The sequence below is a fragment of the Pseudogymnoascus destructans genome, assembly GCF_001641265.1.
Source record: "Pseudogymnoascus destructans isolate 20631-21 unplaced genomic scaffold scaffold_26, whole genome shotgun sequence".
In the NCBI taxonomy this organism is placed as follows: domain Eukaryota; kingdom Fungi; phylum Ascomycota; class Leotiomycetes; order Thelebolales; family Thelebolaceae; genus Pseudogymnoascus; species Pseudogymnoascus destructans.
In genome coordinates, this window is record NW_020167545.1 from 175,048 (window position 1) to 194,930 (window position 19,883).

Below are 19,883 nucleotides of genomic sequence, written 5' to 3' on the forward strand. Positions count from 1 at the left end.
ACAGTGTCTCCAAGCAACTTCCAGAGCTAGACTACGCGGTTTGATTGATACAATTGACTAAGCGTAAGATAGACCACGGTAATTTCTTGAAACAATGCTTGTTCTGTAGCAGTCCCGCCGCCCGCGCGAAGGATCGCGCTGGGTTATCATGAGGGGTGTCTAACAGGGCACTTTGGCCGCCCCCGTCAGTGCACACATTGATTATTGAAAATGTTCCACCCGTGTGTATGGCACACGTACATTTTTATTCCCTGCTGCGCGTGTGTTCCTGACGACAGACGACATGGCTGACCATCGCGTTAAGGCGTCGACTTATCGCGTCGAGAATATCCCGCCGGGAACGTCGAAGGAGGAGCTTCTGGAGCGGTATTTTTACAGAGAGGATAGGGAGGATATTAAAGTCAAGTCGCTCTGCCCCTCGTGCGACAGCGTGGATCCGGATGAGGACGACTGGACGGCGACGATTTTCTATCGACCCCGTGATGCGGACAGAGGCGAACTGCGCCTGGCGAACGATGATACATTGACGCTCTCCAAGGAATTCTTCGGCTTCACTCCTCTCTATGTTCCTCCGAAAGAGAAAGGGCCTGTTGCGGCAGAGTGAGTTTTTGTTGCGTTCCGCGTCAGCCGAGGGCCCCGAAGGCTGTCGCCGTGTGCTGACAGCCCTATTAGTATCATCGCCGTTACAGGCCTCGGTGACCATGCTTTTGGGTCATGGAGCCATTCCGACGAGCGCATGTGGCTCCGTGACTATCTTCCGAAAGACGCGCCAAATGCACGAATCTTGACTTATGGATACAAATCTGCACTGCAGGGCGACTCTATCAGTCTGCTCGAAGATCACACCAATAAATTTGTCCATAAGCTTGTTGATATGAGAGATGCGTCTGAGGTTAGTAAATTAAACCATGCGCTGCGCCTTGGAATTTATATTAACGTATAATTGCAGTGCGAAAGCAGGTATGCGATGGCCAGAGCACAGCGAAATGGATGATAAAATTCTAATTTCGAAAGGCCTATAATATTTGTTGGGCATAGTTTAGGGTGTCTAATTATCAAGAAGGTATGTGTTAAGCTCTACGCCTTCCCATTTATTTATCACGTACGTACTGACTGGAAATAGGCACTTACTGGCATTGGTCCAATGGGCATGTAAGTTCAACACCCGCTTTCAGCACACAGTGCTGTGATAGATATGTATTGACAGGTTCCAGTCCAACGTCCCGCCTACCAGTTCGCGCCGTTATATTCTTAGCTGCACCCCACAGAGGACTCAACATCGATGCACTGCAAACACTACTAATGGGCCAGGCGACTGAGGCCATGATAAATGAGCTCAGAGCCGACTCGCCAATACTGAGGGACCTCACCAGTAGATTCCGTGACATTGTGGAAGATAACGTCGACCTCTTGACATGCTACGAGCAAAGACCTACAAAGACTGTGGTTAAGGTATGCCGCAGAGGACTTAGTAGGGTCTCGCAAGCTGACCTAGCTACAGGGTGCGGACGGCATATGGAGACGAGAAGGCCCTCCTGTGATAATGGTTGGGTCAATTTCGGCACGACTCGATTATAGGAAAGAGAAGTGCGTCTCTGTTGACTGTGACCACTCGCAAATTGCCAAGCTCAAGAAGGGAGAGGGTGGCATATACCCTACTGTCAAATCTGCTATCAAGCATGGTCTCATAAGCACCGCTAGGATAGTAGCGGGGAAAGATGTAAGTCTTGAATACCCCCGTGGTGGCAAGGTAAGCTATCTACTATATCTTTTTCTATGAAGTGAGAGAAAAGAACTGATCCCAACCCAGGAGTTGACAAACGGCGGCTCTGGATCTATGACTGGTTATATACATGCTGTTCCTCCTCCATACTTCCAAGACAAAATCGCCACCAGCCATGCGACGTATATACCGCAACAACCGCAGCAACCGCCTCCAGCCCTTGCCCCTCATCCAGATCGCCATATGGCCGTAGAACGTGCGACCACCCCGACATACGGGAACGCCAGTCACTACATTCGACCAAAGGTCCAAGCATCACCTCCTGCCCATGATCGTGGAAATAGCCATGCAATCGAGAGCCGTTGTCTATCTGAGGCACATGGCAAGGCAGATGAGATTGTCAACGTAGTGCCTGATATTTCAACCCTGACAATTTCAGAGCCACCTGAGGCCCCAGTCTTCCTGGACAAATCTGAAGTCACTGTGGAGGAGGATATGGATGACGTGTACGAGGTTGACCCTGACAACATCCTTACCACAGCAATATGCAGCCGGTGCGATGAGGGTGTACCGGACTCGACATTTCACTATTATTGTTACATGGCGATCAATAACCAATACGGAGAAGATGACGATAAAGACAGGGTAGAAGAGCACAAGAACACTACCGTGTGTCAGTCCTGCGCTTATCTTGATCCGAATTGTGAGATACGCAAGGAAATACTTGTCAAACGAGGCGTAAAGCCCCACAAAGCCCTCGAGCCATTTCTGCCATACATCGAGACCGAAATACTGAGGTCAGACAACAGCCTCATTCGCGCGGTGAAGGAAAACGATTTAGACAAGATCGGACGTCTATCAAACAACCCTAAACTTCTCAGTGGAAAGGCCTACGGAGGCTGCACTCCTCTCGTCCTGGCGGTCCAGCTAGGGCTAGTTGATGCTGTCAAGATTATGCTCGACAATGGAGCTTCGCCGGCCGAGAGGGACTCCACTGGCCTCACGCCACTTTTCATGGCAGTCCAGTATAATCGGTACAAAGTGGCTAAACTGCTTCTTGATGCTGGTGCAGACGTTGAGGACACTGGGGGACAATCATCTGCATTGCACCTGGCGGCGTCAAATGGAAGACCAAGGATGTTACAGCTCCTCCTAAACAGACAAGCCCCCGTCGACGTTTCGTTCCCAGGCTTCGGCACACCCCTCAGCCAAGCCGCTCAATTAGGGAGCAACGAGTGCGTGAAGATTCTCCTCGCTGCAGGTGCTGATCCAAATGCAATGGCCAAGAGCGGCGCTACACCCCTGAAATGGGCAGCTCTCAAAGGCTACGGCGACGTTGTAAAGACGCTGCTTAGGAACAAGGCTATTGCCTCTCACATTGGAACGGATGGTGAAACGCCAATATACTGTGCTGTGGACGGTGGACACGGGGATATATGCGGGGACTTGATTGATGCTGGTGCAGACTTCATATCGGAAGTCGCACGTCCAGTAATGACACCTCTTGGCCACGCTGCTCGTCTCGGTCGCCGGAATATAGTAAAAGTATTACTAGCCCGTGGGGCTCCAGTCGATGGCATAAGTGACGAGAACACCCCCTTGGGCTCTGCAGCAGTAGAGGGACACCTCGATGTCTGTCGGGATCTTATTGAAGCCGGCGCAAATCTCAATGCCACATACGGACCTTTATCAACGAGCCCCGTCGGTTTTGCGGCAAAATTCGGATATGAGGAGATTGCCGAGCTCCTGCTGAGCCGTGGTGCGAGGGTCGACATCAACGACAGCAGCGGACACCCCCCTATCTACGTCGCAGTCGTCACGGAGCATGTGAAGGTCTGCCAACTCCTTCTCGCATTCGGCGCAGATGCGAGGTTCAAGACCGTAGACACAGAGAGGACTGTGCTGGCCATTACAACTATAGATGGAAACCTCTCCATGGTCAAGCTTCTGATAGAATACCACGCTGATCTTGACGATGCTGACACATACGGATGGACCCCTATAGGCCATGCAGCATTCAAGGGCTTCATTGACATCTGCCGAGTTCTCATCGACGCCGGCGCTAACCTCGATCTCCTCGTGTCCGGGAAGACGGCGCTGACAGAAGCTGCTCGCGCTGGCCACAGCGAGATTGTGGAGATGCTGTTAGCGGGAGGTGCGTGGGTCATGCCGCCTCCGGCGTATAAGGGGAAATGGAAGAATTTGGAATTCAAGAGCGGGGTGACGCCTTGGAAGAGGGAGGAGATACTGCGGACTCTTCGGGCTGCGAAGCATATGTAGTGCTGTGCGGGGGGTGATGGCCAATTAGAGAGTTTTTTGTTATGAGGGAAATTTGATTCGTTATTTGTAGCATTAGTTCTCAGATTGCATGCAAATAATGTGCCGTCTCCACAGAGAAACGAAAGCATGCCACTAAACCGCATCGTGAATAGAGCAAATACCTCGCTCACGTTAATTGTGGTGTGCAAATAACCCCAGTTCTCAACCTTGATTCCTCTACTCATCTCGTGGGTCACCTTCGGCCATGGGGAACGGCGGCCCGACCCAGTGGTCTGGATCATCACAATTGGGCTTCGCATATACGATCCCATCCTCTTTGACGAAGCAACCGACGCGCTTTTCAACCGCAGCTTCGACGTCAGGCTCCACGGACTCACAGCCACCGCGCTTCTCAACTATAACCCCGTTCTCAACGGTGAAGCACCCACCACGCTTCTTGAGATTAACGTCAACAGCAGCCTTAACACCGCCGTCAATATCAATGCCATTCTCTGCCATGCCGCAGGCACTGCTAACCATGGCTCCGTTTTCAATAGTGTAGCAAGCGCGCTTTCTGAGGTGAGTAATCGACCTCAGCCTCTCCATCATTGCGGCATCAGGGATAACCGGTCCAGATGGGCCGTCGTCGCTGAGGCGAGCATACTCGTTCATAAGCTGATCCCGTTCATTCAAAATGTAAGATTCTGGCTTTGATTCCCTGAGCTTTTCCAGGGCATCGGCTTCAATAGTAGAACGCTGGGGGTGGCGGCTCGTGAGGTAATTCGTGAAAGGGATGGATTCGGGGATATTGACAGGTGCTTCGATATTTGGATTGGTGGAATATTTGTCGATTACACCATCATCGCCCCTGTGAGGGGCTGGGTCGGCACTTGCTTCACGGCCTCCGTATCGGTGGCCTTTATTGGCACAAGGGTCTGGTCTATTACCGAGTTGAACATTGAGGCAATCGGTATCCATAACGCACGTCTATTTGAATATTAGACCATGCTCGCGAGATCAAGAGGGAAAATAGCATTGAAGGATAAATGGACGGGTTAACTTACAGGATCAGTACGTCCACCGAATGCTTGGCCTGGGCAGGAGCAAATTCCACAGTGAGACCAGTCTGGGTCAAAAATATTGATACCTAAGCAGGAACCTTTTTTGAAGCATTGGCCAGAAAGACCACATTTGCCGAGAACGCAAGACGATTTAGAGGCAAGGGAATTGGGTGTGTCTGCGATCAAAATGGGGCTCGCTAGGACGGATGCCAGGATGGAGAATAGAGCGAGGGTATTTGTGATCAGGGCTCCGCTCGAGGTGTTGTCCATGGTGTTGAACTTCATGATAAATCGATTGATTGGTGTTTGATTGGTCAATGATTTGAAGAATTGGATAAGGATGGTATTGTTGAAGATGTAAAATAATCAACAACATCCAGCGGGATTGACCTGACGTGTAGTCTTACTTTGAAGTGTAGTATTGGCTTGACCCTTCGGTGGGTGTCAAAGATAATGTTGTTGTTTTTTGGAGGCAACAATCTCGGGGGAAGACGGTGGAATTTATAGGTAGACCTTCAGGCTTTGTTCTGTGCCTTCGTCGTCCCAGACCCCGTTGAGGCCGAAGCGATTGAATGACACTGTGCTATGCTATGTAAAGAGAGTGATTGGAAAGGTTTCATGCCCGGTCGAAGTTGTCGTGGTATGCATACAGTATGTGCCATGCATGACTTCCATAGACGCAAGGTCTATCGGGATATCAACGGGCTTAACGTTTCCCTGAAAGACACAATGCAAATAGAGCGGCCATCCCAAAGCAAGGGGTTTCATAGGTAACGACTTGATTTGGAGAAGATATTCTTCCATACCCTGGGCAAACTCCCAGTGCCCCGCCAACAAGCCCCGCCGACGTCCCCAGAATGATCATCACAGACCGCCACCTCCAATCCGCCACAGGCTACGCCCTCAGCCGCGGAAACGGCCGATAGTACACTGCACTGCTATCAAGGGCAGTTTCTACTCCTCCGGAATTTACGGCTAATGATTGGGACAGGGGAAATGGACTCTATAGCGGCGCACGTATTAGTGGAGGCCGACCTGCGCTCGGTCAACCATTTGATGGGAGGCCATCACAGGATCCATGGTTTCTCAACAAGTCGGCAGTCGCCAACATTGAATGCAAGGAGATCACATTTCCCTTCAATATAAAGGGTTAATATTTTGAAATCATATGCCGAATCTCAGTGGAATGAATAATATGAAGCCGAGCTGGAACGTATATTTTTTAAAGTATAAAGGTTAGGGCAGACTGTGTTTAAGAAATCTGGGCACACACTCTACCACATAAGATTCATAAACAAACAATAACCCGGCTTTGATTTGTTACGAAAGTCTTAATCCCTCACGAAGCATCTTGGAAGGCAACAAGGAGCGGGCTCTCGCTGGCCTCGAGGGTTTCTCCGTCTCACCTCCTAGGAGATAACAATGAACTCTGTCTCAGCTTCAAAGATATAACAATGCACAGCATATTTTGCAATTGGCTGGTGTTGGCAAGAGTTGTTCTATTCAAGACTCTCTCGCAGCCCCCTTGCTTCCTGTGCAGCCGGCCGTGGTAACGGCACTTCTGTCAAATCCTAGATCTTGTAGCGCCACTGATAGTAAAGGCATGCTGAATGCCGTCATAAATCCAAATACAGTGTAGTTTATCTCAACTTTGAAATTTGGGGTATTTATTTCGACGTTGTGGCCATCACAGTGCTTAAAACGTTGGGGTACAGGTCCCTCAGCATCAGGGATGGATCGAGGAGTGTAGATCATTGTAAATATTATAGATCCACTGAGAGATTAACATACCTGCTGCCTCCTGTACCTTACTCCTGTTGTTTTTGACATGTTCGAATCGATCGAGAAACCGATCTCTGGTGGAGCCGCGACGCCGCAGCACAACTAACCGTAATAGGCAATATCAAACGTCAAGTGCAAGTGCGACTTGACATTATGGACGAATGCAGCCACATCCAAAATAAACGGGGCCTTCTATCAAAGAAGACATATCACAAACCTGGAACCCTGCAGCCAAACTACAAAGAATGAAACACAAGAATGCCAACCCCAAGAAGAACACCGCTAAAAGCCCGCCATCCGAACCCCCACCAAACTGGCCCCCATTCAAACCCCTCCTCCCCGCGTCCGACCTCTCCCTAGAACCCATCGTGGACTCGCAAATCATTGTCACCCGCAACTTCTGGACCTCGACGTTGTGTAAAGATTACGTCTCCTTCCTCAGATCCCTGCCTCTGGTCACGACGCCAGGGAAGCCGAAAAAGGGCGATGCTGTGCGCGTCAACGATCGCTTCCAGATCACAGACCCTGCGTTCGCCAACAGATTATGGCTGGAGACCGGCCTACGAGAGCTTGTGAATGGGAGGACAGACGAGGAGGAGGAGGAGTCTATGAGTAACGAGGAGAGGAGAAGACTATGGTATGTTCCACACGTGACGTGACACTGGACAGAGATATGCAAATGTGCTTCTACTAACGAACACAGGGGCGGCGAAGTCGTAGGACTGAACCCCTCAGTCCGGATCTACCGTTACACCCCAGGCCAATTTTTCGACCAGCATTGTACGACCCCCTCCCCTCCCCCTGTCACCTCTCCCTAACCCTCCTCCCTAGACGACGAATCGAATATCATCAACCTCCCCACCACCCCTACCACCCCCGCAAAGACAACCTGGACCCTCCTCCTCTACCTTACTTCCCCCGCCACAGGTTGTGAGGGCGGCCAAACGGTCTTCTACCCCGACGACCTGCCGTCCAAGAACTCGCCGATCCAGAAGGAGGTCGTGGTCGAGCTGGAGACGGGCATGTTGCTGCTGCATAAGCACGGGAATGAGTGCATGCTGCATGAGGGGCGTGAGGTGACGGCGGGCGAGAAATGGGTCATTCGGACGGATCTGTGCGTTCGGAGGTAGGGTCGGTGAGTGTGACGGCACGGAAGGTTAGATGGGCTCGGAAAAGATGGTTGTGGGCGGTTATTTGATGTTTTACGGTAAGACGAATAAGACGAATTTATAAATTATTTATGGAGGTGAAGAATCAAGAGGACTAGATAAGCAGTTGAGTCTTAATAGCTTTGTGGTAGGTTAAGTTCGAGTAATGCCTTCTTCACGTGGGTTTCTAGGTAATAAGTTACCAAAGTTCTGGGAATCCACCCACACACAAAACCCACAACTATCCCATCCCACCTCTCCCCCAACACCAAGCCAAGGCCACCCTTATAACCCAACTTTAGCCATCTATAAATCAAGCGGCACAGTGGCGCAGTGGAAGTACCACTGTCTGGACAATCTGGCCAGGGCTTGGAATGAATAAAGAGGTCATCAATTCGATTCCCAGCAAACAAACGACAAAAAAGTAAAATAAACGCTCATCATCAACATCAATATCAATATCAGCATCAATATCATTATCCACATAACACAAAAAGTAAAATCAAGTGATTTTCTCCTCATCAGATCTTAAAAAGAGATTTGATGAGTCTTTTGCCATTTCTTTTGTTTGATACCCCTAATGATAGGTGATGGCCCAAGTAGAAAGATAGAAAAGAAGGTCCATTACTCTAGATGCACACAATCAATGCAACCAGCATCACTCTATGAACACCCCCAAGCCAAGCGCCAAACCCTCCCACCCCCCAAACGCCACCCAGAGCACATACCCAAGCCCGCTCAACTCATCTGCTCAAACCTCTCCTTGGCCTTATCCTTCGCCCGACTCACAAAATCCGCATACGACCCCCCCGTCGCCCGATTCGCCTCCTCAACCGCATCCCCCACCTTCCCCCCCTGCGCCCCCAACCCCACACCCTGCGCATAAAGGTGCGTCTCAATCGCCTCCGTCCTTCCCGTCCCCTGCGCCCCCAACCCCTCCCCAGCCGTCCACCCCATCTTGCCCAACAGCGCCGCGCCCTTCGATTGCACTGGTTTCGACGGCTCCTTGGCTACGGGTGCAGCGGTGTCCTTGCCCTTTTTATGCTGTGATGAGGGCTGTTTGGGTTGGTTGAAGGTCTTGCGGCGTTCTTGGGCGCGGTCGCGGTAGGCGGCGCTGTCGGGGTCGTTGAGCTTCCCCAGTTTCGCCAGGGCTTTCTCGACTAAATCCTCTTTGAGCATGTTATCGCGATGTAGCTGGCTTAGGCGCTCGTGCTTGTTCACTTCGGCGTCGGTCTTGAATTGGCGAGAGCAGAGGAGACAGCACTTTCGGACTGGGTCGGCGAAGGTTTGGGTGGGTGGCGCATCGGCGTCGTTCGGTTGGGCTTCCTTGGCACTGCTATCTCCGGGCTCTGCGGCACTGTTTGCAGGTAGCCCATGTAATTCTGCGTGCTGGTTTGACCAGAACTTCAGATGAGGCGCGATGATTTTTTTCGTAGCCGCAGTGTCTTCCTTTCCGGCTTTCCGCTTCTTTGATGCTCCGCCCTTTGCCGCATCAAGTAGGCCCTCACCAGCAGCTGCTGCCGCCAGCTTCGCGTTGGGATTCTCCTTCGACCTCGTATCCGCAGAAGCCTCACGCGCCACGGTCATCTCACTGGCAAACGCGCCCTCATCCCAGTACATGAGTTTCACCGCTGGGTTAGACAACGGACTGAAGGTAAACTTCTCAAACTTTGCGCTCAGGGCCTGTAGTACCGGCACAAAGACGCCGGCATGAATATATGAAGCCAGTACGGGCTTCGAGGAGATTGTGAACTTATCCGACGAATTATACTTCGCCATTGCGGCCTGCGCATCGTCCACGGAGCCAAATTCAGCAAACCCGTATCGCCAGCTCTCGTTTGTCTTTCGGTCTCGCACAAGGAATACCCTCATCAAAGAGCCTTCCTTCGCGCCAAGATTTGCATCGGTGGACGTAGACATCATCTTGGGTTTCTTGTTTGCTTGCGTTTCCGGCGGGGTAGTCGACCCCTTGACGCGGTACAACTTGGTCATAGCTTTGGCGAGTAACTCCTCAGTGACGCCTGGCTCGAGATTTCTAAATAGTAGGAACTGGGAGGCTTGATTATCTGGGGACACATCGCTGTCTCCCGTAGTGGTGACACCCGAAAATGCAGATACGTTGGCCTGGGTGGCTACTCCAACTATACCAGTTGCGCTCGGTCCTAATACGGTCAGCTAGATCAAACATACAGCATGTATATACCTACTCATCCGAGGAGCATGGCACCTGAAACAAAGAGTTCTTTGCTGGTAATTCGCCAAGCCGCACTGGAAGGAGTCAGCATTTTATTCTCGGTGACGGGCCGGTTTGGCCTACATTTTCGCACATCCAGTCCCCCTCGCCCTTTCCAGGCCGGTCTCTATCTTCCTTCTCTCGACTATACGCCAATCTAGCCTGTGCATACTCCTCGCTAGTCTGAGGCATACCGTACGACCCTCGGAACTGTATCGACGGGTAGTACATCTCCAGGAAAACCTTGGAATCTCTCAGCGTGGCGAATTTCGCAAACGCAAACTGCCGCGATTGACCTGTACCACATTATCAGACAAACGTCTCCCCCCCGAAATGTTGCTATACACGCACCAGTCCGTTTATCCCTAATCAGGCGCACCTGCTCCAGGCCATCCGCAGTAAAGCTCGTCTTCAGTTCATGGGCAATCTGTAAAAATCCGCAAAAGGCCAAGAAGGCCATTCCCTATGCTTAGCCAGCGTCCCAGTCCAATCGCTCATGAACACTTAGGGTGGTGATAATTTGCGGGCATGCATCATGCTGCCACAAACACGGAAGAAGGGGGATGAGGGGTGCCAACGTCTTCCTGTGTCATCTCCACCGGCAGCCCATCCATGATGAGCGTCCGGCTCGGCGGCCCCCCATACGGCTCGCGGCTCCTGCTCCTGCTGTATTCGCGTCGCGGCGACCGGTAGCCCTCGTGGTCGCGGTCGGTGTAGCGTCCTCGGCCCTCTCGGCGGGGTGATCGCGGCGCCTCTGGTCGGCGCTCGTATGGGGCGTCGCCTGTTGGGGTGCGGTGCGTCGTCGTTGTCGTCGACCTTGCGTAATCTTTCAAAACTCCATTATCAGCAGTGCTTCGTGGTAGTAGTCCCGCAATAAACCATCGTTACCGTGCGGCGCTTCCGGGCTGTGATCGTAACGGTAGCTGTAGCCCTGTTGGTGGGCTGAGTCGGGTTGGTCGTCGTACATGTCCGGCCTGTCGTAGGGGGCCCTGTGGCCGTGAGGACGGCTCATGTTGGTATATGGATAGCAAGCAATATATAAGATTGTCGTTGCAATAGAGATGTGAATTACTGGTGAGCGCGTTTAACTGCTTCTAATCGGAGGTTGACCAGAAGTGCCAAAGGTGCCCCGTCTGTGTTTGACAACCACGCAAACACCAACCAACGGCAATGGCCGTTGAACTGCCTGGAAGTACAAAGCCGCCTTTACTTTATTGACATCGCCGTTGACAAGCCACTTTCTATACTACTGTACCCATCTCTCTCCCATCTTATAATATCGCAAATATGCCGGTCCCCGCAGGAGCAAACATGTGCGGGCAATCGACCTTTGACAAGCGTAGGTCTTAACAGCTCCACCAGACCACCCAGATGCTAACGTTCAAACAGTGAAGATGGGCGCAATGATGGGCGGCAGTGCGTGTACAACACCCCATACCGCGTACGGCGAACTAACAGGTGCATAGCTGTGGGCGTCATCATCGGCTTCATCTTCGGTGGGTCTCTTCCCCCCCGCGGCTCTACAATTGCAGAATCTGACCAGCAACAGGAAGCGTCAACATTATGCGATACGGAGCTGGGCCAAACGGCGTGATGAGGTCTCTGGGGCAATACATGGCTGGATCTGGGGCAACATTTGGGTTCGTCTGAGCGTTATGCGCAGAGGGCGATTGTTTACTGATTCCCTCATTTAGGTTCTTCATGGGTATCGGTAGCACCATTCGCCAAGACGCCTCTCCCATCATGGCCGAGGCATACCTCAATGCACGAAGGCGCGCGATGATCATGCCACGACCGCGCCCAACCGCGAATTAAATGGAGGGGAGGTGTATATGAGGAAAGAGGAGGGGGAGGCTGTAACGATTAGTGTACAAAGACTGTGATATTAGCCGGTGTCTTCTCAAGACTCTGGGGATATCGAAAATATATCAAAAGTCTGGGCCAACCATGGAAGGGAGGAGAGGAAGGACATGCAGCTCCAGAGTATGCTGCGATGGGTTGTTATAAAAATCATAAATAAACTTCAAATACAGCACATGTTCACCTCCTTCATTGAGCTCCAGACAAACTTGCTTGATACATGAAAGCCAGCCAGCCTACTATAGCAGCTCGGGTATAAAGCCAACAACTTGCATGCCAACACATACGCCGAACCATCACCGGCCTATTTCCGATGTACAACCGGTCCATGCCCTTTCTCGAGCGGCGGGCCGGGTCGCCTGGTGTCTTCCTCTGACGGAAGGGGGTCGGATTTTATGATTACCGGCGACGGTGCAGCTGCTTCTGATTCCACAGCTTCCTCCGCCACCTTCTCCCCCCCAACTTTCTCCTCCACACCCTCATCCACCTTCTCCCCCAAAACCCCATCCCTATTAGCCCTCCACACCCCCCCCCCTCAAACCTCTCCATCTTCCACACCTCCACCTCCTTCTTACACCTCTCCAACGCCTCCTCCCCCCCCCTCCAGGCCCCCCCCCTATGCTTCGTCCCCAGCGCAACCAGGATACTCTCCTCGCCCACCCCCACCTCTCCCAGTCGATGCGCAATCGCCACTCCCGACGCCCCATACTTGGCCTGTATGTCCGTGCAGATCCGCAGCATGGACCGCAGCGCGAGTGGCGCGTAGGCGGAGTAGGAGAGCCCCGTGACGGTTTCGGAGCCGAAGGTCGAGCGCGTGGTGCCGGAGAAGAGGACGTTGGCGCCGGAGTGGGGGGAGCGGACTAGGGAGAGGATGTGCGTGGCGGAAAGGGCGTTGGAGGTTAGGGTTGCGTGGCAGGTGGGGGTTGAGAGGGTGGTGGTTAAGGGGTCGGGGTGGGTGAGTATTGGCTGGGGGGAGGGAGTGGTGGAGGAGGGGTTGGCGGGGTTGCTTGAGGTGGTGGATGTTGCCGGTTGGGGGGGGGGTGAGGTGGTCGTGGGCGGGTTTGAGGGTGAGGTGGCAGAGGGGCCGTCGATTGGGGCGTTAGAGGTCATGGTGGGCGTTCGTTATGGTGCTGAGGCGCATATGGTGGTGGTGAGGGGTTGTCGATATGTCGAGGTGAGGCGGGTTGGTTGGTTTATGAGCGGAGGCGTCTGGCGCCGACAATCTATTGATGAAGCCCGCAGTTTTTACAAATTCCAATTCATGTTGACCACCCGTACCTAGCCACAACAACGAGTCCGCCGTAAAACCAACGAAACGAAATCCGGAGCGAGGTCATAAATATTTAGAGTAACAATTGTCCCCGGAATTCGAAATCCCCGACTACCACCGCCGTCATCCCGCGCGGGTGAAGTTTAAGCCGCAGCCGACCTTCCTGACGCTGATAAATCGGGATGATAGGATATAGGGAGTCAAGGACTCAGGTCAGGATCAGGAAAGCCGTTTTCGCAACACAGGAGGAAATCCGACGAAGTCTCACATACGATGAATAGATGGTGGTAGTGTATACAATACATAGATCCAGCTCCCTTGCCAGCCAAAAAAATACACTATATACAAGCCCCAAGCTCAGCTCAAGACCCCCCTAGTTATCCCCCTTTATCTCACCCCTTTACTCCATTAACCTCCTCCCCACCCCCCTTTATCTCACCCCTTTACTCTATTAACCTCCTCCCCATCTCCCTTTATCTCACCCCTTTACTCCATTAACCTCCTCCCTATCTCCCTTTATCTCACCCCTTTACTCTATTAACCTCCTCCCCATCTCCCTTTATCTCACCCCTTTACTCCATTAACCTCCTCCCAATCCCCCTTTATTTCACCCTTTACTCCATTAACCTCCTCCCCATCCCCCTTTATCTCACCCCTTTACTCCATTAACCTCCTCCCCATCCCCCTTTATCTCACCCCTTTACTCCGTTAATCCCCATCCCCCTCAATCCTTCTTCGCCTTACCCCCACCCCCCACCACCCCCTCCCCCGCATCAACCTTCCGCCCAAGAAAATCAACGCTCACCCCATTCCCCACCGTCACGTTCCCCATCCCTGTATACACATTCCCCACCAAAAACAACGTGATTTTCGTTTGTGCAACAGCTGCAGCGTCGAGAGAGAGGGTTTGGAGGATGTAGAGGACGGCGGTGCGGGAGAAGTCGAGGGTTGATCCTGTTACGGTGAAGTTCGCCGCCGCTGCTGCTTTTGCTGCGGAGGCGGATGAGGAAGAGGAGGTGGGAGTAGAAGTTGGGGGGGTAGATGAGGAGGCGTGTATTCCCGTAGGTTCCGCCACATTAGGTAAGGGACTCTCCATCCTTGGCGCCAACCGCGCATCAGCTTCTTCCGCGCGCCTCTTCGCACCCGACCCCTTCACAATACTCGTTGGACCCGTCTCCACCGCCGTCGCCGTGGGCGTCTTACTCGACGTCCCCCCCGCGACGGCACTCTCGCTCACAGCCCCAGGATTAAACGAAACAATCGCGTTCTGCGCATCACAGCTTAGACCCGCATCACTAAAGCGCGAGACTACCTTCGCGAAGTCGAGGGGGATGTTGTAACCGGCCACCGCGTTTTTGATGAGCGCAGGGATGGCGGCGCCGATTGTTACATCTGTGTATGTCTTCGCGTCTGCGGGGGAGGTAGCGGTGGAGGTGAAATTCACCGTCGTACACCCAACAGCCGATTTATCACCGCAGTTCGTGCCAGTGAAACTGTTAACGCAGATACAACTACACACACCCCCATTAATAATGCTCTGCCCGCCATTATTACACTTACTATCCTTCTCGCACACCTCCAGCGCCGAGAGATTCTTATTCGCATCGCCTTTCTTGTTCGGCACCAGCAATTCCAGGGGTATCACGATAGCGGCGGTGATCACGAGAAGAAGGGCGATGAGAAGGATCAGGAACCAACAGATCGGCATTCCGCAGCAGCGCCGTCCGTTGCGGGTGCGGAGGTCGGCGAGGGAGGACTCGTAGGCAGGCCAGCGGGACCTGGATTTTGGGGTTTCGACGGGGGTTGCTAGGCCTGGAGGGGGGAAGGCGGCGAGCATGCCTGAGATTCCGGAGGGGGTGTTGCGATGGCGACCTGTTGAAGTTAGTATTTGCACAAAGGTAATGTAATAGAAGTAACAAAAAAAAACAAACCATTCCCAGCCCTCCCCTTCTCTCCCCCAGGGGGAGGAAAATCATTAAGATCATTCAGCCTACTCGCCGGCCGTTTCCCCTCATTCATCATCGACGCCAACCGTGTAGCTCGCCGAATCAGATCAGGGAGACTCGTTAGACTCCCCCTCGCCTCGGCGTCGCGCACCGTATCCATGTTCAGGCGCGAGGGGAGACGGATCGCGGAGTTGCGGCTATATTGGATTTCCCTCTCGCCGCCGCCCATGTCAAATGGACTTCCCGACGGACTTCGCGAATTCATCATCACTGCTGCGGGGACGGCTGCGATGGGCGCCAGTTTCTCCATCTCGATCGCGGTGGGTGAAGAGGTGAGCGTTGAGTCGGAATCAGATGACGACAACAGATCACCTAATTCCTTATTCCCCTCTGTGGGCGAATCCAGTCCAAAAGTAGGCCACGTCGTATCCCTCTGCATCGCCATCGGCACCATCATCATCCCCCCCTGCGCATCATCCGCCCGTTTCGGCATCCCCTTCCTCTCCGCCCCCCCAACCACCCGCAAATGCCTCGTCTTCTCCAACACCCCTCCCCTCGACTGCAGCGGCGTCTTCACCTGCTGATCCTTCCTCAGGATGATCGGCGGTTTCGCCCTCTTCCCCACGCTCGCGCTGCGGACGCCCTCGCTCGACTCAGCGCCCTCATCCATCATCATCTCCTTATCGAAGAGCGCCTGCTGGTCCGTCTCGTAGCCGTACCCCATCGCGCCCCAGTTGGAGGGGATGGCGGTGCTGGAGGCGTAGGAGCCGTGTGCGGCGGTGGGGGCTTTGGGAATTTCTTCGGGGATGGGGACGAAGGGTTGCATTGAGTAGTAGGAGGATGGGCCGCGGCGGGATGAGGGTGGGGGTCCGAGTCCGGTTGTGCTGTAGTTCGCGCCGGTTACCGGGACGGGGAAGTCGGGGATTGTGCCGATGGAGGAGTTTGTCGAGGCTCTTGATTGCATGGTCATTGGAGTCACTGGAGACAAAACATCCGGCGAGCGCATCTCATCTAAATGCTGCTGAGCCTCCCTCGACTGTGATCCAGGCTGTGACGGCCCTGGTTTAGGTTGATACGGAAACGACGGCGTATGATCCTGCAGCTTCGAGGCATCGAGAATCGACGGGACATGACTAGGACGAGGCGGCCTCTGAGGAGCCTTACCCCGCCCCGACGGAGGTTGGTATTGCTGCGCGTTATCATTCATCTGCGGCCTCCCCGTTTGCGACGGGAGAGGCCTCTGCGGGGCAGGCGTCGGGCGCGATATCGCAGCTCCTATTCCCTGTCCGGTTCGCGACGCCGTAATGGCTTGTGGTAGAGGTTGCCTCGGGCGGTTCTCGCCGCGCGCCTGTTGTTGGGCTTGGCGCATCCGTGGTGATTCCGAGGTCATCTGTAGACGTTCCCTTTCCACCTGTTCCCTGGCGCGCTTCACGGAGCCGCCGCCGCGACTTATGTCGCTGGGTTTTTGTATGGGCAGCAAATCCATTGCAACCAATGCGGGTGTAATGGTTTATAGTGGGATGTATGTAGAGCGCCTTTGCATCTTCGAAGTCGGTTTAACAGCGAAATGGTGTGCGCGCAATTTGTTGGAATCGGATAGGCGTATGTCCTCTGCCAGAAAGTATATAGGATGTGCAGAATGCCAGCATCCGCAAGGCTGCACTGCACGACTCTGGGACTCCAAAGCGACTGGCGCGAAATCGGGACGAGTCTATCTCGGAAGAAAGAAGAGGTGGGATATTTTCCGAAGTTCGAGTCGAGAAGTGAATGAAAAGTCGGCTTGGTGGGTATATTGGAGAATCGAATAATCGGAACGCAACACACACACAAAAGAGTGAAAGGGCCGGCCAAGCAGCCGATGGAGGGTTGGAAATATAGTAGTGAATCGACGATGGGTTACTTTTATTTTGCTGGTTTGCAGTAATCTTTCGTTGGAGGGTATTTTGGCGTCAAGCCTGTGGGTAGTCGTATGAGTGGTGGTGGTGATGAGAAGGGAAAGGAACGGCAAGGCAAGGCAAGGCAACGAAATGGCCAAGTTGAGGAAGAAAAGAACAGAATCGCAAGATGCGAAGAGCAGCTCGATCAGAGCCAAGAGTCGATCAAGAGTCGATCAAGAGTCGATCAAGAGCCGGAGAAGGGGAGAAGAGAAGGAGGAGGGGGAGGGAGGAGAAGGAAAGTAGAAAGGCGAGTGGAGTGATATGAGTGATATGAGTGATATGAGTCGATACGGAGTACAAGGGCAGCGTATCTCCTCCCGGACCCACGCTTGAACCGTCCAGCGAGGGGACGCGGGTGGGACGCCGGTGGCATTGTTTCTTCTATTTTTTCATTTTTCCATATAGTATTTGCATATTTCCATATTTCCATTTTCCCCCCCAATAACCATCCATCTAAAACACAACCAGCCCTCTCACCCTGCACGAATGGTCCGTGCCCCAGCTTGTTTTGTTTCAGAGCCCTGCACACCACGACAACCCCACACGGTGATCTTTATACCCTCAATCACGCCCATTACAGCTCCTATGCGAATAACTACACCTCAGTCAGTAATGATACGAGCATGTGAGCATACAGCTCAGTATAATACAGCTCAGTAATGTCAAAGCATCCCAATATCACCATCGCCATCACCATCTCCAACCCAACTCGACGCAACCTCAAAAACACCACCACACACCAACCCACCTTCTAGCCCCATGCAGCTCCCCCCTCCCCACACACGCGTTTGACGCTTACACCTCCAGCCCAGACCCCTTTTTTCTCCCATCCCCCATCCCCCATCCCTATCGCGTCTCCTGGTGCAGATATGCAGCGGGAGAGAGATTGCGACGGCGGCGGCGGCGAGGGCGACGATCACGTTATTTTTGGACAAGGTTGGGGGGGTGAGATGATCCACCAGAAGAGGGAGGTGGTGACATATCAGGGGCGTGCCCCGTCCCGATTCCCATCTACATGTATGCCCATATATACTCCGTATGCCTCGTCTCATCTCCGCCCCCCGCCCCCGCCCCCCTTCACCCCTCCCCCTTCACCCCTCCACCTTCCCCGAAGCCACCTTCCGATACTTACTCCACGTCGACTTCTGCACCTCATTCTGCTCATTCACAATCGCCCACAACTCCTCATTCTCCTTGCGTAGCGCCTCATCCGTCTTCACTCCCTTCGGCCCCACCGCCGCCGCGGGAGCCGCCGAGAACTCCAAAATCGCCCTCTCCAGCTCCCCGTCCGCAAACCCAACCTCCTGCACCTCCACCCCCTTCCTCCCCTCCATCTTCCCTAACAACCCTCCCAAAAACTGTCCAACAAACACCCCACTCCCCTCCCCCAACCTTGGCTTCGACACCCCCACCGCCGCCACCCTCTCACCCGCCTTTAGAGGGTCAAGCATCACCAAATTCGTAACCGGCGCATTCACATCCCCCAGCTCCGCCACAAACTTCCCCGCCCCGCTCTCCCAGTGCGCGATCTTGCCCGATGCGTGGCCGGATACGAGAGTCGTACCGTCGTAGCTGACGCCGAGACAGTGGACTTCCCCTAGGTTTGCGGGGGCGCCGGTGAGGGGGGTGGGAGGGACTTGGATAGGCGTAGCTTGTTGCTCTGCATCGTGGAGGGCGTTCGCCGCCGCCTTCGGCACAAATAAATCAACCGCCTGTACATCCCCATTCTCAAACCCTATATAGACCGCGCGATCGCAAGGGTCGAGGGCGAGGCATGTTGGCGTGGCTGGGAGGAGGAATGTCCGTAAAAGTTCCCCCGTCTGGTAGTTCCACACGATAGCCGTATTATCCTTACTCGCCGACACGCAGATATTCGTCCCGCTCGCACCGTGTCCGAGCACTACATCTGTGACTGCCGCGTGGTGGTTCGAGAGTGCGCGCAGTGGCTCATTCGGACCGCTCGTAGCTTGAGAAAGCAGCGCCGGGACTGACCAGACGTAGAGTTTTGAGTCCGCAGACCCAGACACCAAGTGCTCCGCATCCCCACTCAAACACGTAACAGGCTGTAAATGCGACGTCGGCGTCGACACTTGCCTCCCCGTCAACACCTCCCAAAGAATCACTCTCCCCTCCGCCGTCCCCAGCGCCAGCAGTCCATCATGGAGTAGAGCGAGACTATGTATCCTCTCCGGAAACGACACCAGCGCCTCCTGATTCGCGCGCGCGCGCGAGTAGATGTGGACGACGGCCTTGTCGGCCTGCGCGGCGAAGATGTGGGTGCTGCTGACGGCGAGGCAGTGCGGGGAGGTGGAGGATTTCTTGAAGGCGCTGTCGATGGTGTAGGTGGGGTGGAGGGTGTGCGTGTAGATCCCGATGTCTTTGGAGATGGCGGTGTTGGCGGATTTGGGGGCGGCGCGGATGGAGGTGATGAATTTTTCGGAGAGGGACATTGTGAAGGTTGGGGGGTAGGGGGGAGTAGGGGGGGGTAGGGGGGGTAGGGGGGGAGGTGAGAGTGAGGGTGGGCGTCGGCGCTTTGAGAGAAAATAGTGGTGGTGTAGAAGAGCCTGCGTCGTTCTCCCCGGGTCGGATATGGGCAAGGGTCGCAATCGGGGTAATCGAGTGCGCTGGATCTGGAATATGGTATATGTTATCGGCCAGTTACAA

At 53.8% G+C, this 19,883-nt stretch overlaps 8 protein-coding genes across 8 annotated transcripts; 4 read left to right on the forward strand and 4 right to left on the reverse strand.

Moving 5' to 3' along the window:
* Positions 1–283: 283 nt before the first annotated feature.
* VC83_08432 (uncharacterized protein) lies at positions 284–4,003 on the forward strand (the record flags this gene model as incomplete). The annotated part of the gene is made up of 8 exons (XM_024471984.1): positions 284–600; positions 673–892; positions 950–960; positions 1,015–1,063; positions 1,124–1,152; positions 1,215–1,452; positions 1,502–1,750; positions 1,811–4,003. The coding sequence occupies 8 exons, from the start codon at positions 284–286 to the stop codon at positions 4,001–4,003; spliced, it is 3,306 nt and encodes a 1,101-aa protein (XP_024320402.1).
* A 216-nt stretch (positions 4,004–4,219) lies between these two features.
* VC83_08433 (uncharacterized protein) lies at positions 4,220–5,328 on the reverse strand (the record flags this gene model as incomplete). Its single annotated transcript, XM_024471985.1, has 2 exons — positions 4,220–4,969; positions 5,047–5,328. The coding sequence occupies 2 exons, from the start codon at positions 5,326–5,328 to the stop codon at positions 4,220–4,222; spliced, it is 1,032 nt and encodes a 343-aa protein (XP_024320403.1).
* A 1,560-nt stretch (positions 5,329–6,888) lies between these two features.
* Positions 6,889–8,180, forward strand: VC83_08434 (uncharacterized protein). Its single transcript, XM_024471986.1, has 3 exons — positions 6,889–7,462; positions 7,529–7,605; positions 7,657–8,180. The coding sequence occupies exons 1-3, from the start codon at positions 7,071–7,073 to the stop codon at positions 7,953–7,955; spliced, it is 768 nt and encodes a 255-aa protein (XP_024320404.1). The 5' UTR covers positions 6,889–7,070; the 3' UTR covers positions 7,956–8,180.
* Positions 8,181–8,315: 135 nt separating this feature from the next.
* On the reverse strand, positions 8,316–11,299 carry VC83_08435 (uncharacterized protein). The gene is made up of 5 exons (XM_024471987.1): positions 11,095–11,299; positions 10,558–11,032; positions 10,291–10,502; positions 10,181–10,241; positions 8,316–10,135 (listed from the first exon to the last, which is right to left on the reverse strand). Exons 2-5 carry the CDS (start codon positions 10,664–10,666, stop codon positions 8,712–8,714), a joined length of 1,806 nt encoding a protein of 601 aa, XP_024320405.1. The 5' UTR covers positions 10,667–11,032; positions 11,095–11,299; the 3' UTR covers positions 8,316–8,711.
* A 34-nt stretch (positions 11,300–11,333) lies between these two features.
* On the forward strand, positions 11,334–12,555 carry MGR2 (subunit of TIM23 translocase complex). Its single transcript, XM_024471988.1, has 5 exons — positions 11,334–11,545; positions 11,596–11,622; positions 11,673–11,702; positions 11,756–11,846; positions 11,901–12,555. The coding sequence occupies exons 1-5, from the start codon at positions 11,494–11,496 to the stop codon at positions 12,019–12,021; spliced, it is 321 nt and encodes a 106-aa protein (XP_024320411.1). The 5' UTR covers positions 11,334–11,493; the 3' UTR covers positions 12,022–12,555.
* Positions 12,556–12,693: 138 nt separating this feature from the next.
* Positions 12,694–13,687, forward strand: VC83_08437 (uncharacterized protein). Its single transcript, XM_024471989.1, has one exon. The coding sequence runs from the start codon at positions 12,938–12,940 to the stop codon at positions 13,346–13,348; it is 411 nt and encodes a 136-aa protein (XP_024320412.1). The 5' UTR covers positions 12,694–12,937; the 3' UTR covers positions 13,349–13,687.
* Positions 13,688–14,060: 373 nt separating this feature from the next.
* VC83_08438 (uncharacterized protein) lies at positions 14,061–17,618 on the reverse strand (the record flags this gene model as incomplete). The annotated part of the gene is made up of 2 exons (XM_024471990.1): positions 15,268–17,618; positions 14,061–15,208 (listed from the first exon to the last, which is right to left on the reverse strand). Exons 1-2 carry the CDS (start codon positions 16,766–16,768, stop codon positions 14,061–14,063), a joined length of 2,649 nt encoding a protein of 882 aa, XP_024320413.1. The 5' UTR covers positions 16,769–17,618.
* Positions 17,619–18,310: 692 nt separating this feature from the next.
* On the reverse strand, positions 18,311–19,701 carry IPI3 (Pre-rRNA-processing protein ipi3; the record flags this gene model as incomplete). The annotated part of the gene is made up of 1 exon (XM_024471991.1): positions 18,311–19,701. Exon 1 carries the CDS (start codon positions 19,667–19,669, stop codon positions 18,311–18,313), a length of 1,359 nt encoding a protein of 452 aa, XP_024320414.1. The 5' UTR covers positions 19,670–19,701.
* Between the last annotated feature and the right edge of the window lie 182 nt (positions 19,702–19,883).

Coding starts and splice junctions, on each gene's coding strand:
- VC83_08437 (XM_024471989.1), top strand. CDS start 12,938: ATGTGCGTGGCGGAAAGGGCGTTGGAGGTTAGGGTTGCGTGGCAGGTG.
- VC83_08435 (XM_024471987.1), bottom strand. CDS start 10,666: ATGGCCTTCTTGGCCTTTTGCGGATTTTTACAGATTGCCCATGAACTG. Junction 10,503..10,557: donor GATTAGGGATAAACGGACTG/GTGCGTGTATAG, acceptor AATGTGGTACAG/GTCAATCGCGGCAGTTTGCG. Junction 10,242..10,290: donor GGGACTGGATGTGCGAAAAT/GTAGGCCAAACC, acceptor GACTCCTTCCAG/TGCGGCTTGGCGAATTACCA.
- MGR2 (XM_024471988.1), top strand. CDS start 11,494: ATGCCGGTCCCCGCAGGAGCAAACATGTGCGGGCAATCGACCTTTGAC. Junction 11,546..11,595: donor GCAATCGACCTTTGACAAGC/GTAGGTCTTAAC, acceptor ACGTTCAAACAG/TGAAGATGGGCGCAATGATG. Junction 11,703..11,755: donor CATCATCGGCTTCATCTTCG/GTGGGTCTCTTC, acceptor GACCAGCAACAG/GAAGCGTCAACATTATGCGA.
- VC83_08434 (XM_024471986.1), top strand. CDS start 7,071: ATGAAACACAAGAATGCCAACCCCAAGAAGAACACCGCTAAAAGCCCG. Junction 7,463..7,528: donor GAGGAGAGGAGAAGACTATG/GTATGTTCCACA, acceptor TAACGAACACAG/GGGCGGCGAAGTCGTAGGAC. Junction 7,606..7,656: donor CCAATTTTTCGACCAGCATT/GTACGACCCCCT, acceptor CCTCCTCCCTAG/ACGACGAATCGAATATCATC.